General features: G+C 50.9%; 1 protein-coding gene across 3 annotated transcripts; it reads left to right on the top strand.

Moving 5' to 3' along the window:
• The first annotated feature begins 768 nt into the window (after positions 1 to 768).
• On the top strand, positions 769 to 11,843 carry SPRY3 (sprouty RTK signaling antagonist 3). 3 transcript variants are annotated; one of them, XM_054995890.1, is made up of 2 exons: positions 769 to 835; positions 8,089 to 11,843. In XM_054995890.1, the coding sequence occupies exon 2, from the start codon at positions 8,136 to 8,138 to the stop codon at positions 9,036 to 9,038; it is 903 nt and encodes a 300-aa protein (XP_054851865.1). In that variant the 5' UTR covers positions 769 to 835; positions 8,089 to 8,135; the 3' UTR covers positions 9,039 to 11,843. The 3 variants fall into 3 exon arrangements, with proteins under 3 accessions (XP_054851865.1, XP_054851868.1, XP_054851867.1); XM_054995893.1 differs by lacking the exon at positions 769 to 835 and adding an exon at positions 1,312 to 1,372; XM_054995892.1 differs by lacking the exon at positions 769 to 835 and adding an exon at positions 2,492 to 2,554.
• The last annotated feature ends 2,399 nt before the right edge of the window (positions 11,844 to 14,242 follow it).

Genomic DNA, 14,242 nt, shown 5'->3' with positions numbered 1-14,242 from the left:
AACCCAGCTCCAGGACCAGAGGAGACTGCTACCTTGCCAGTGACTGAAGCTCCCCCAGCCTGTCTGCATGCCACATTTTCTGCCCTAGACTCCACCCCAAGATGAGTCCTATTGAATCAGGGCGGTACTCTGCACGTGCCCAAAGGCATTCGCTCTTAGGGCCAAGCTACAAGTGACGAATGACACTTGAACAGCAAGTAGATTAAGTGGAGGGCAAGTGAACAGTGAGAAATACAATTGCCGTTCAAGCGTCATTCGTCACTTGTAGCTTCGCCCTTATTTTTCATTGAGGCCGAACTGTAACATTCTCGGCACAAATTAAGACCCGGATTTCTGGAGGCTGGCGGGCGGTCCTAGCCCTGAAGCAGCAGCCGCCGCCGTCTCCTACATCCTCCCCCTTCCTCTCTCCATGCTGCAGGCCAGGTTAGAAGGAGCGGACGCGCAGCAGCGCGATCCCTTTGGGGACGTCTAATGGGCCGATTCCATTTCAACTGGATGACGCCACTTGGGTAGCATTAAGAGCTCCGGGAAAGCAACGGGAGGGAGGGCGAGAGGGGTAGGGGCGGGGCTAAGGGCCCGTTCCCGCCCCCTCCATTCACCAGCCGGCGAGCCAGCGCGGCTACATTCACAAAAAAGCGCTCCACGCGCGGCAGCCGGAGCCGCCCCTTCGGAGGCTTCCTCCGCCCCGAGGGCGGGCCCTGGACGCTCCTCGCCCGGAGCGCTTTCGCTCGCCCGTCGCCCGAGTTTTATCTACGCGCGGTCAGTGGTGTGGTTTCGTGGGAAGCTCCGCTCCCGTCGCCCGTCCTAGAGCCTGCCACGCTGGAGCTGCGCCGAGGTGAGCGCCTGCAGAGGAGGCGGACGGGGAGGCGAGCCGCCTCTTTCCCCACTAGGGCTTATGCGCGGAAAGTCAGTGCCGGCGGCTTTGCAGCACCTTTCTCTCTCCCCGTCCCAGGTTGACTGGGCTGCTGGGCTGGGCTGGGGGCTGCGTTAGGAGTAAAGCTCCTCTTAGCCTCTCTCGGCGTACGCGCGGACCCGTTTCTTTCCTTAGACGCGCAAGCTTTCGGGTTGTATAGGTCTCTTCTCCGGGCGGGCTGAGCAGCGCCTGGGAGAGCGCTTCTGGCTTGGTGGGGGAAAGCCGCCGTCGCGGCCCCTGCTCCGAGTTGGCGCTGGGCTCTGGACTCGAGACAGGAACTGCCTGGGGAGGGGCTCTCGCCTCTCCAGGCGGCGCTTTCCAGGACGAGGCTGGCCGGAGCGCCAGCCTGACGCCGGCCTCGGCGGGACTCGACGGCTGGGACCCAAAGCTGGCCGTCGAGTCCTTTCTTCTTACCTGCCTCGGGAGACTCGCCCGGGGCGTCCTCTGTGGAGCCGATAGGTAGGGGCAGGCTGGAGTGGCGAGCGACCCTGTGGCTTTGTGAATGGGAAGGGGGCTCCGGCGACCTTGGCGGACGCTGGGGCCGAGTTCCTTGTAGCTGGGCGGAGGGGCCCCTTTAGTCGGCTGGGTGGGGTCGCGGGGGAGCGGGGAGGCTGCCTGACTTCTTGCTAGCAGAGGCTGCGTCTGTAGGGGCTCCCACAGGTGGGGACGGTAGTCCGCCTTCGTGAGGTTCCTCCCTGAACGGCCCAATTTCGAGCCCGTCCAGTCCTCTGAGGTGGTGGGAAGCGTTGCTAGTCTCGAGGTTAGTACAGATTCACGCAGGGCAGGGCTCTGGAGAGGATGGCTGGCTGGCTTTGGAGGGGAGATGGGAAGGGGTGCCTGCCTGCGCCCCATTCACGAAGCCTGGGCAGCCATTGGAGAGGCTGAGTCTTCCTTAAAGGATGCTCGGTGATGGATCGAAGGGCAGCCTGCCCTGCGAAAGAGAACCTCCATGTCCAGAGGTTGCATACCAGAGGCTGGGGTCAACTCACAGGGAAGCGCCTCTGAGCCCTGCTTCTGGGCTTCCTGGCGACAGCCAGCTGCCCGCCCCTGGAAGTGGGTTGGCACATCTAGCGCCAGATTTCTGAAGGCTCTTCTAAAAGTGGGAGTCTCCGAGCTGGAATGCTTCAACTTGGCCACGTTGCCAGGGAAGGTGACCCGGACTGGGGGATTTATGGCTCTAGAACTAAGCGGCTTGTGTGTCTGTACTGGGTCCCAGTTAAGGCAGGGTAAAAGATACTGGAGAGGGGAGTGGAGTGACCATTGGGTCTCATGAAGGGAGGAGTATGACTTTCTTCCCTGAGAAACAAGAACTCTTGGAAGCAGCGGGCAAGGGGGGAGATGCGTGGGGTGGTGCTGGGAGGCTGCGGAAGGAGAGACAAGGTGGGGGCCATGCCCATTGACATCCTGGAGAACTCCGTGCCCGTGGGTGATGGCTCTGTGATCTGTAATCTGGGGAGGGAGAAATGCCAGGGCTGGGGGGTGGAAACGGGAGGGCTTATTCAAGTAATAGATTGCTGAATACTCCGGGACTGGCACAGCGATCCAGGGAGGTTGATAGCCATTAAGAAGAAGACCTGGCACTTATCTGGAGTATCTTTCAAAAGGCCAGAACGCTTCATTTGCATCCCTTCTGAACCTTAGGTAGGAAAAAATTAACCCATATTGGGGGGTGGGGGGTGGAGAAAGGGCAGCTGTAAGAAACCCACTGTAAGGGTGTGTGTAAGAAACCTGAAGTCACTTGCTGAATTTGCAGCTGTAAGAAACACTTGAGTTGGGGGGCTTTCAAAGTAGCATTTCTAGGTGCGGCATCTGCCCTTCTTAGTCCAAATGAAAAGCTGAGGTTGACTTGTGGAGGGCTGTCCTGAGACCTCCGGGCGAAGGAGAGACTCCCGAGTATTGCAGGTCAAAATCCTAAATACCCCTTACTGTAGGACCACACCCACCGGATACAAGGAAGGGTAGATGGTACATCTTTTAAAGTATCAGAGAAAGAAAAATAGGTCCCATATAAAATGTGGAGAGAAGTTTATTCCATATATTTTGAAGTGGAGGAAATCTGCTTTAGCTTGTATATACGGAACGGTGACAAAAAAGTCTTAAATTTGCCATCAGCTTTAAGCTCCCCCTTGTAGAAAATAAACGGTCTAATGGAAGCATTCTTTGTAAAGTCAAAGCTCGCATCGTCTTACTGGATTGATTCTCCTGTCAGATTTCTTTTTAAATCACCATGCTTATTATTATTGCATGAGGGGCAAAATAGGTTGCAATTGTTTGCATCTCAAATCGGGCCAGGGCCTTCTCTAAAGAACTTCCAGACTGGGAGGGATTTCTAGGGCGGTTTCATCTCAGGTTGACCTGATAGCTTGGATATTTGAGGAGGAGAATGACTGTTGTCCTCCTGTCTAGGGGGACGACAGCAACACCCTACCAGTTGCCAAGAGTTATAACATAGCGTCTGGATGCGCAGCCCTGCCCTGTGCAACACAGCCAGCAAATGGAAGTGTGCAGTTCAGCTAGGCAGTTTTTGGGGATGGGGGGGGGGGGCGAGAGAAAGTCAGCTCCAGCAAAAAGATGCCCACTGCCCTGGGGTGTGTGGTTTTGGAAAATGAGAAGAGGGGGAACTCATGGGGAAGCCTGGGAAACTCTTTACCACCTGATGTAGGTGGGAAGGCAGTGTCCAACAATTGGGAGGGGGGGGGTTTACAGTTGCTCAGAAGCATTGTATCCCTTGAAAGCTAGCTTTCAAGCTGAGGCTTGAGTAAACTTGCACCAAATTGGGGGGGGGGGAGTACTTGCTAGCTGGCGCCCCCCCCCCGCTCCATCCATCTGATGGTAGCATTACAATGGGACCAAGCAGAGGTGTTCTCATGCTTTCCCAAAAGTACAGCTCCTTTTTTGGGGGTATCTTCAATGGCTTGCTCTGGAGTGACTTCCACTCCCAGCTGCTGTGGCAGCCAGCTCCCTTCGATTCACCCTCTCCCCCCTCCCCTTTTCCCTCCGCTGCAGTATCTATTTCAGTCTCTCCTGCCTGCTGGATTGGATTCATCGCATCCGGAATGGCAAACAATTTATTGTCATTCAATCCTCTTTTTCTCATCCTCTCTCTCCTGCCCCCCAATCCTGTTTGGTGCTGGAGAATCTTGCTGGGTCCTAAAGCCAGTCTGGTCCGATCTTGGGCCTTGGACCTACATGTAAAATCATAGCATTTATTGGCAGGGCTCTGCGTCTATGCACCCAAATTCTCTGCTGAACTCTGCAAATTGTCTACGTGATGCTTATTGGCTTCCTCTTGCATAATTTATTCTGCTTCAGCTAGTGGTGAGGAGGGGGAAGGAATGATGCAGGGCCTTGGAGCCCCGCCTACTGACAGCTGGAAGATTGGCTCAGCATCTTCCTGCCCATAGACTTTGCCAGGTCTTGCTAAACCCACATTCAATCCTGTCTTTATGGCCTTATGGGCTAGAAACTTGACATGTTCATGTTTTTTTAAAATGAAATCTGCAAGTCTTACAGTGGTGTACCCAATATCGGCTTGCGCAGTGACATTGCAGAGTTATGGAATAGGGGTTCTTTGGCCTTAAATGGTGGACTTGCACCTGTATTCAGCTGGGCCCAAACATTCAGAAGCAGTTTCCAGTGGACAGATGGTGTTCCAGCTGGTTTTTTTTAAAAATCCCTGAAATCACCTAATCCTGGGAAGTACTGCCTTTCTGGAAGCTTCCTGGTGAGTTATCAAGATGCATTTGGATTTGGCTTGAACCTCTGTAGCAAAATTCCTGCTATGTCTGGTAGATCATGTTGGGTCTCCCTAGGTCATGCATGGGAGCTGAGGAGGTGGGAATCCAGATTGAGCAAGCATGGCTCCCATTGACCCACAAAGATCCATATTCTATCCAGTATTATACAGTCTGACCTGAAATCTGCTAGAGTCTGGACCAGATATCTGCTAAAGGCCAGCCTCGGTGCCTCGGCTCTGCTTCATTCTCATCATTTCTTTCTACTTTCCAGATCGCATCGCAGGACAGGAGTATTTTCACACATACAGCTAGAAACGGATGTTGTTGAGCCTTTCTCCCGTCTGCTATGTAAAGGCTTGATAACATGGGAGTGAGAAATGGAATGCAGTCTAGTCAGTGCAGGACTCACATCTGATAGAAGGAATAGTTGCCTTAAGGTTTGTGTGTGATGGTGCCGGAGTCCTCTGTCCTAGGACCAGCTAAAGCATCCTAGAATCTCCAGATAAAAGATATGCTCCCAAATACGGAGGAAATTGCATTCTGATTTGTGTGAGACCTTAGCATATTCAGGCATAAACTTTCTTTATCGATGTTCATGTGTGGCTTTTTTGGCGGGTGCAAATTTCTAGCGCCCACCCTGCCAGCACAAGAAAGGCTATGCCATGCACCAGTGCTGGAGTTATATGCAGCGCTTTCATCTTCTACCCATCTTTTGGAGGTTGACTATAGTAGTTCAGGACTGTATAACTGGAATTAATCCATTTGAAGCCAGAGGTGTAGCCATGTTGGTGTGTTGCATGTGTCTTGCAGTATGATAAAGACCTGCCAGGAATTTATGCTATTAAAAATTTTGTGGACTGGAGCCCATTGGATAAAATCTTTTTAGTTTTAAGATTATTTTCACTTAGGATCACACTTCTGTGTGTTAGCTCTGCGGTGGGTTGTGCCCTCCCATTTGCAGCCTGGGTGGGGGACTTCAAATTCCCATTGTTTGCAGCACTGATGGAGTTCATCTCCCTTTGCAGGTAGTCTTGCTGCAGGGTCCCACCTGTGCTTGAGACGCCACTCCGTCGCTGATGTGAATTGCTGGGAGAGTGACAGCCTTGTGTGCAGTTGCCATTTGACTTTGAGAGGAGTGGCAAAGAGGCAGCGGGGAGGGGCGAGGGAAATGGTGCCAAAAGAGCCCGTGGGAAGAACGGGGGAAAGAGGAAGGTGCAAAAGGAAAACGAGAGAATGGATGCGAGTTGGCAGTATGGAGACTGTGGGGTGGGAGAAGGAGGATCCGGGGGAGGAATTGGGTGGGCCATGATTGAAGAGAGAAATACGCATTTGCAGAGAAAGCATCCTGGAGCTGAAAGAGTGAAATGGTTCATTTAAGGATGGGGACCCTTCTAGTGATACAGAGAAGGGGGAATGCTGTGTGCACAGCAGAGGGGTAAAGCAGGGCAGAGGGGTAAAGCAGAAAGTTTTTTTAAAAAAAGAATAGCATTGTAACTAACCCATATCTTTCGGAGGCTATTGTGACCTTTGGAGTGATTCAAGTTGGGTGTATCTCCATTGACAAGGGCCTAGCAGGGGCAGTTTCGGTGCTCCACTTGGCAGGCATTCTTGCTCCATTAGTGAGTGAGTGTGAGAGAAAGTTGCTGTGGTTATCCTGTGTCTTAAAAGGCCTTCTGCACAGGCTCAGAGAATAGAAACCGATTTCTAAGACCTTGCTCTGAGCTTCCTCTTCTTCCCCCTTACAACCTCGGCTTGTCTGGAGGCTGAGCGGGTGTTTCAGTGAATCTGGGCTGACTGCTTTTCTTCCCCTAGCAGGGTGGGGAGAGGCAAACCCGGGGAGAACACCCAAAGTAGCGTTGGCTTTTAGCCATCAAAGGAAGCCGCCTCTTGATCTTCCCTCCATCTTTGCTCTTCTTCAAGGTCAACCTGGCTAAAAAAAATCAATCTTCTTCCACGGCTCGTTCCCTTTGTACAGCTCAGGCAGCGGTTCTTACCAGCTGTCCTGGCTTCATTGACTGGAAAGCCTCTTTCAGCTATCCAGAGATGAGGTTGCTGGCCTTTAAGTCATTCCTTCCTCCCCTCCGGGACAGACAGCTGCCAAGACTCACAGCTGAAATGGTTAGCTTGCAGCCTGAACCTAGCCCTGCCCCCTGTGATTTTATCTTGCCACCAAGGGCTGCCCCTGACATTATGATTGAGTCCTGGTTTCCCCCAACACCATGGCTCTAAGTCCCTGAGTGCTTGGGAGATGCATTCCAGCCCCATGGTTTGAAAGTTAGGTCAGGGATCCCAAACCAAACTTGCAAAAAAAGTCTCTAGTTTGGGCCTGTCCAGCTCTGTCTTCCTATTGAAAAAAGTTTCTTTCTCAGGGGTCTCCCAAAGGTAGCTTTCTGGTAGTTCACATATCCTGCAGAGTAAGCTCATGCACCCCCAAAACGTTCATGAAAAGATCTGCTCTAGCTTTTATCTTGTAAAAATGCTGTTATTTCATAGGACTTTCTCTCTTCGCTGCTTAGCTAATAGCTTCATTTCAGTTTTTAGGATGGAACAATATTTGGGGGTGGGAAGAGTAGCTCAGGATATTGCTTACTGCTCAGAAGTAACTCCTAGTAATGGTTTGTCTACCCCGTTCTGATGTCCTGAAGAACAAGCCCTCTTCTCCATAGACTGTTGCTCTCTGTATGAACTAGCTCAAGGGCAGCTGGGTACCAAGATGAGACAGCTGCTTGGGAGATACCAAAAAGAGTCCAGTAGCACCTTTAAGACTAACCAATTTTATTGTAGCATAAGCTTTCGAGAATCACGTTCTCAGAACGAGCAAAATAGTAAAGAGTCCAGTAGCACCTTTAAAACTAACCAACTTTATTGTAGTATGAGCTTTCGAGAACCACAGCTCTCTTCATCAGATGCCTCTGATGAAGAGAGCTGTGGTTCTCGAAAGCTTATGCTACAATAAAGTTGGTTAGTCTTAAAGGTGCTACTGGACTCTTTACTATTTTGCAACTACAGACTAACATGACTAACTCCTCTGGATCTATGACCCTAGCAGAAGGGGTGCCCATGATGCTAGAAGCAGCATCTGCACCCAAAAGTCACACAGCTTTTGGTGTGGCCAGTTTCCCCCTGCAAATTAAATATATGCCTTGAAATCTTCTATAGGTGGTATTGTGGGAAAGGCGTGGACACCCTTGCAGCATCCTGCCTGATGCACTGGGTCCTCCCAGACTCCTTGGTAATCCAGTCGGTGTGGATCTGATCCAGGAGGCAGACTGCTGGGGGGTTCCCTATCAGTATTCCTCCCCCTTCCTAAAAGTGCCTTAAGCGGGGCTCCGTCAGAGTGCAGGGTTCATCTCCTTGTTCATGCCTCTCTGTTTCCCCCTGCCCCTACGATGTCTCAACTGGGCTTTTTTTTTTTGCTTCCCGATCCTTTTCCTGTAGGATCTTCTGATGTTCCCTGTTGACTCGAGCCTTCGTCCTTCCCCAGAATGCCCCACTCTTCCAGCACAGCCGAGCGCAGCCCTGAAGAGAACATGGACGCCGTGGCCGAGGAGTTCCAACAGGTGCTTTCCATTGACCAGATCCGTGCCATCCGTGCCTCCAATGACTACGTGGAGAGACCTTCGGCCGCTTTCAAGCCCCCTTCTGTGTCCCAGCAGCAGGGGGCCCACAAGCAGGAGGCGGTTCCGGAGCAGCTGGTGTCCTCCGTTGTCCAGGACCTTCATCCGCCGCACCCGGGGCTGACTTTCCAGCAGCCCCTGAGCCATTCCAGCACTGCCAGCTCCATCTCCCACAGCACCACCACCTCCGAGCAGCGGCTCCTCAGCGGGATCACGCCCTCGCATTCTGGGCACTCCCTCGTCCGGACGCAGCCCCGAGCTGGTGACCTGAAACCCGAGGAGCTGCTGAAGGGGGCTGCCGAGAAGCCGCCTTCCTTCCACACGGGCCACCTCTTCATCTGCGAGGAGTGTGGCCGCTGCAAGTGTGCCCGCTGTGCGGCTGCCCGCAGCCTGCCTTCCTGCTGGCTTTGCAACCAGCGCTGCCTCTGCTCTCCGGAGACCCTCATTGACTATGGGACTTGCCTCTGCTGTGTCAAGGGCATCTTCTACCACTGTTCCTCGGATGACGAGGACACCTGCGCCGATGACCCATGCTCGTGCAGCCCTGGCTCCTGCTGTGCCCGCTGGGTTGCCATGAGTTTCCTCTCTTTGCTCATGCCCTGCTTGTGCTGCTACTTTCCAACCTTGGGGTGCCTCAAACTTTGCCAGCGGGGCTACGACACCCTGAAACGGCCTGGCTGCCGCTGCCAGAGCCACACCAATACGGTCTGTCGGAAGATCTCCTCGTCCAGCGGGGCAGCCTTCCCCAAGACTTTGGACAAGCCGGTATGACGCCTCCTTCCTGCCTCACTAAGGGGGAAACTGGCTGTTCTTCATCTTCTCTTTCAGCTTTTCCTGCTGTGAAAGCCTCTGCCTGGGGACAAAGCACAGAGGCCAATCACCGAAACCCCCGTTGGGTAGTGAAGCTTGTTCCATGATGGAGACCTCTCGTCCTAGTTGAGCTTCAAGGGTTTTGCACATCTTGCCAATGGCCACGGGCAGGTGGAATGGGAAGCTGAAACACACACTAATGATCACAGTCAAGGGTGGGATAGTGATTTGCTACAGGATGGCTCAGGATTCTGACCTCCAGAATGCCTTATGAGTTAGGAGCCTGTGGTGGGTCCCAAAAATTAATGTTGCACCTGAGCACTGCAACACCTGGGGAATAAGGCCATTATAATCCCAAGCTTAGGGCTCATGTTCCACACCTCTTTCTGCCCTGCACAATTTGCAGAGGGAGGGGGAAGGAGAAGCTTCCAAACCATAGCGAGCGGAGATGGCTGCACCAAATAGATGTGCTTTTTTGGGTTGACAAGACGGGAAACAGTTGAGGATGTTTGTCCGGAAAGGGGGGGAGGAAGGTTAAAAGTCACAAGTGTTTAACGGTTTTTGAGGGTGAATACTTCTTCAGTTGCATGACGATGTGAGACAGGCTCAGCCACAAGGTGTGAGGGGTGGGCTTCTACACAGTCTATTATCTGAAGCCTCAAGTCTGCTGGGCCCGAAACAATGCAGGCTCGACCTCCATCCTTCCTGGGCTTAATAGGGTATTGGATAGCATGAAACATCACTGTGGGTCTAGCCAGGGCTAAAGGTAGGCATTGTCTGCCCCTCCTTGCTTGCCAAATCACTTCTGTAGCTGATGCATTTCTTCCTCTATCACCATTCAGAGTAGAGATTCTCCTTTGAGCACAATAAGCTGACCCTTTCTTAAATGTAAGGCATACCCAGTACCATATCCTGCTGTACAGCTAAGCAGCAGCTTCCAACTGCTCAGGGTGACAGTTTTTAACTTGACAGCTGTCGTGTGACATGGTTTCTCTTGAAAACAGAGAATGGAGGGAAGGAAAAATGTACAATCATGTGGAAAATGATGATTGCACATACTCCTGTGACTGAGAATTGAGCTTCCAATTTGACGGGGCAGGGATAAGGGAAAGGCTGGCCGTCTTCCGGAGAGCTCGCTGGGAGGAGCGGAGAGTGTTCTCACCCCTCCTTGTCTAACTGCAAGCACTTTGATTCCATTTGACCAGAGGGGGTGGGTGTGTGGGCTCGATTCTTCTGGGAGGCTTTGCACTATTGCATGGAGGGGAAAGCTGACCCTAGTGGAGCAATTTGGACACTGGTTAACAGGCGTTTCCTTGGGAGTAAGTGGAGGTGGTTCAGAGTCAGAGGTATATTCTTCAGGCTGTTGACAAGCCATAGATATTCCCATTGGGTGGGGGAAAGAGGGTTGAAAATGTGTGGTTCAGGCACTTTACTGCATGTGGGTAGACTTTTATTTTTTTGGCCGGCTCTGCAAATTCTAGCCTCGTTGAATGAAAACCTGGTTAAGCTATATGTCTTCTGCCCTTCCAGGCTTAAGAAGGAAAGTTCACACACCTGACCCAGACAGCTTGTGATCTCCCAAACCAATTTCAGTTCACCATCCTCCCAGGGGCTTGGTGATTCTCCTCGCTTTCTGTAGTCCTAGAAAGGCAGCTGAAAGTGACTGAGCTGCTGTAGAACTGTGTTTTTTGTTTAGTGGTGCCTTTGACCCACTGAAGGCTATCAAGATAACTCAGCTTCTCGCTTCTTCCTGGCCCCTCTTAATCTTGGGCAGGGACCCCATGTGCACACAACCCACTGATTTGTCTTCATTTAGAGGTTCCTTTGATATATTTTTGTATATATGAATGCGGTGGTGGCTTAGGGATCCTCTCTCGATTCCTGCTATGACTGGTGCCATATGCAAGGCCTGGCTTCCTGGTACACGTACAAATGCCAAAGGGCTACCTAAGCTCTGTGTGTGATGCCAACTTCCATTGCCATCTTCTTGCACCGGAGTTCCTAGGAGGTCTTCTCTTTCAAGGATTTCTTGAGCTGACTTGTATCAAGTGGGATCTTGGGGGCCTACCAAAGGTGGGTGTATTCCAGGCCTGGACTACAACTTGCAGTTTTTGAATTTCCTAACACGCTGTCAAGAGATTAGTCTCCTCAATTTTCAGATCTCTAAAGAGAATGCCCCTTCCCTGCCTTAGGTTAGGTCATGAATTCTGTTGGGATCTGAACAATTGGGGGGGGGGGCTTGTTTAGCTGGAAGCATCAAAGCAATGATCTCCCAGAGGTGCATTCAGACAACCAGGAGATGAAACAGCAGCATATTTGGCCCTCTGGTAATGTTATACTTGTGTTGGCAGTGAAAGGGACACTGTCGGTATCTCAGCCCAGTGCTGCTGCTGACGATCATGCTGCCTGCTTCGCCTCTCCCCCCCACCACCTTTGCTGTCACAATCAACTTCTTATCTTCTGTTTGAAGGCCCCCATCCATCCAGACACCAGATGGCTTCTGCTCTGAGCATTGTCTTCAGAAGGCTCATCCCCCCCCTCAAGTTCAGCTTTCTGTCCTCTGTAGGTTACCAAAGCATTCTGTGTGGTGTGCAGAGCCCCGCCAAAAATTCAGTTCTTCCTCCCCTTTCCATGCCACTTGCTCCTTATACACCTTTCAGTCTGTTGTACATATATTTTTTATCACATTTACCATTTTAAAAGGCAAAAGAATATTTATTTGAAAAGTTTATTTTAAAAGATTTAATAAAAGAAATGCATCCAAACATATTTATTACAGCAACTCAGTTGTATTTTTTTCCTTTTTTAAAATCTGATTAAACTGTTACTGAACCACTGCTGAAATAAGGGAAATAATTCTATGGGTGGTGTTCCTCAACCGCTCCAAAGTAAGTATTCAATAAAAATATATTAATTTTGAAGATGGTCTCATGTTCTGGTCTTTGGACAGGGATGGAATAGGAAATGTATATTCCCAGCAAAGGAGCATGTCTTGATGGTGAAATCTGACTCCAGACCAGGTCTTTTTTTCTGGGAAAAGAGGTGGTAGAACTCAGTGGGTTGCCAGCACAGGGGGCAACTCTTGGTGGGAGGTGGTGCCCCTGGTACCACATGTGCTTGTGCAAAGTGCACGCATGCTCCCAGGGCCAATGACATCACTTTGGGGCAGCTGGAACAAGCGGGGGAGTTTTTAAAAGTTTAAGTCGCCCTCGGCGGAAATGGTCACATGGCTGATGGCCCCGCCCCCTGATATCCAGACAGAGGGGAGTTTAGATTGCCCTCCATGCCCCTGGAGTGGTACGGAGGGCAATCTAAACTCCCCTCTGTCTGGAGATCAGGGGGCGGGGCCATCAGCCATGTGACCATTTTCAAGAGGTTCCAGAACTCTGTTCCACCGCGTTCCAGCTGAAAAAAAGCCCTGCTCCAGACTATGAATCAATGAATGATGACCTTGAATGATGACCTTGTCTTTAAAAAACCACTGGATTTGCCTGCAGCCGAAGTAACAAACCTTTGAGTAAATGCAGCTTGCCTAACCTGGCCTTGGAGAAGTCATTTTTGTTTGTGAGGTGGTATAATTTCCCTTTAGGACTGGTTCTAAAGATGCGCTACACTTTTCATGACTTCGGTGATGGTACGTTACCCCAATAGGCAAATAGGGGCTTTCTAAGGAGGTTTTAGGTTGGGAGAACAGTGTTGGGAGAGCCAAGTCTCCTTGTGCCTAATCCAAATGGCTGTACTTAATTTTTCAAGAGGAAAAACTATGCTAGGACTCTGACCATCCTGTGTAGTTGAGTCTACGGCCAATTCATATGCTACAAATTTGTCGTCCCCCACCCCCCAATATCTGGTTGACTGATAATTATTTGATTTATATACCACCCTTCAGTGCACCAACACCCACTTTGAGTGGTTTACAAAGTGTGTTATCTCATGATAGTCACCCTGAGGTGGGTGGGGCTGAGAGAGCTCCGAGAAGCTGTGACTGATCCAAGGTCACCAGCTGGCTTCAAGCGGAGGAGTGGGGAATCAAACCCAGTTCTCCAGATTAGAGTCCTGCCGCTCTTAACCACTACACCAAACTGGCTCTGCAGTCTGGGTGTTGGTCCCATGCACTGTCAAACACTCACTGTTCCAAGGGAGGGCTAAGCACCTTAAAGCAGAAGGGCCATTCCTCCGGGTGCTGAGCATGTCCTATGTGCCTGCTGCTGTAGGTTCTGTGAGAGCAGCTTGAGTTCCAAAGCTGGCCCAGATGTCTCCTTCAGATCTTGGAGAGCTGCTGCAGGCACAGCAGACCAGTAATCGCTGGAGTGTGGCTTTGTGCACAAGCATGCTGGAAGAAAATTAATTCAAAAGCTCCTGTGAGCTCAGGAACTGCCCACAGAAGTGGCTGCTGCCTGCTACCTCTTTGCATAGATTGGCCTCCTTCCAATCAGCTTCTGGCAGGGGTGGTTAATGGTGTTAGGGGTGATGGGCTCGTGGCCAGCTCCATGCAGAATGCAGCAGAGTTGCCTGTTCTCAGAGAAAGCTCCATAGTGTCTCTGTATGAGTTACTGATCTAATCACGGGGCAAAGCCAGATAAGTAGTTCATGGGAACTGGGATCCTCTGAGTATGGGTGATTTTTTTTTCTTTGGTTGAAGGTTGGGAAAACTTGCTTTAAAGAGTAAGAAGAAGCAGTGCTGCCACTATTAATAAAGAAAAATGTGATTAGAACTCCAGCTATATTGGGGAGCTCTGGAAAATGGCCTAGATGGGCCAATGGCAAGCGAGATGTGTGGGCTCAAAATACAGGCACCACATGAAAAGCCACTGTAGTGATTAGGGTGTTGGACCAAGTTCAAATCCCTGTATTAGCTCATTGGGTCGCCTCGGGCCAGTCACTCTCTGAATCTCGCCTACTCTGCAGGGTTGCAGTGAGGATAAAATGCAGGAAGGGGAAGCCATGTATGCCATTCCACGCTCCTTGGAGAAAGGGCAAGATGAAAATTATATAAAATTCTAAGTCAAATCTATCCAGGCCTAACCAGTGATACCATTACAATTAGCTGGTTGGATGTATGCAAAGCTAACCTACACAATTGTTTGGAGTTCTAGGCCATAATATTAACAGTCCTCCCAACATACTATTCCAAGTTGCTCCACTTTGTAATAAACACCTTTACC

The sequence above is a fragment of the Eublepharis macularius genome, chromosome 13, assembly GCF_028583425.1.
Source record: "Eublepharis macularius isolate TG4126 chromosome 13, MPM_Emac_v1.0, whole genome shotgun sequence".
NCBI classification, from domain to species: domain Eukaryota; kingdom Metazoa; phylum Chordata; class Lepidosauria; order Squamata; family Eublepharidae; genus Eublepharis; species Eublepharis macularius.
The sequence above is the reverse complement of the archived record's forward strand: the minus strand, read 5'-3'. Positions and strand labels throughout refer to the sequence as shown.

Coding starts and splice junctions, on each gene's coding strand:
- SPRY3 (XM_054995890.1), top strand. CDS start 8,136: ATGCCCCACTCTTCCAGCACAGCCGAGCGCAGCCCTGAAGAGAACATG.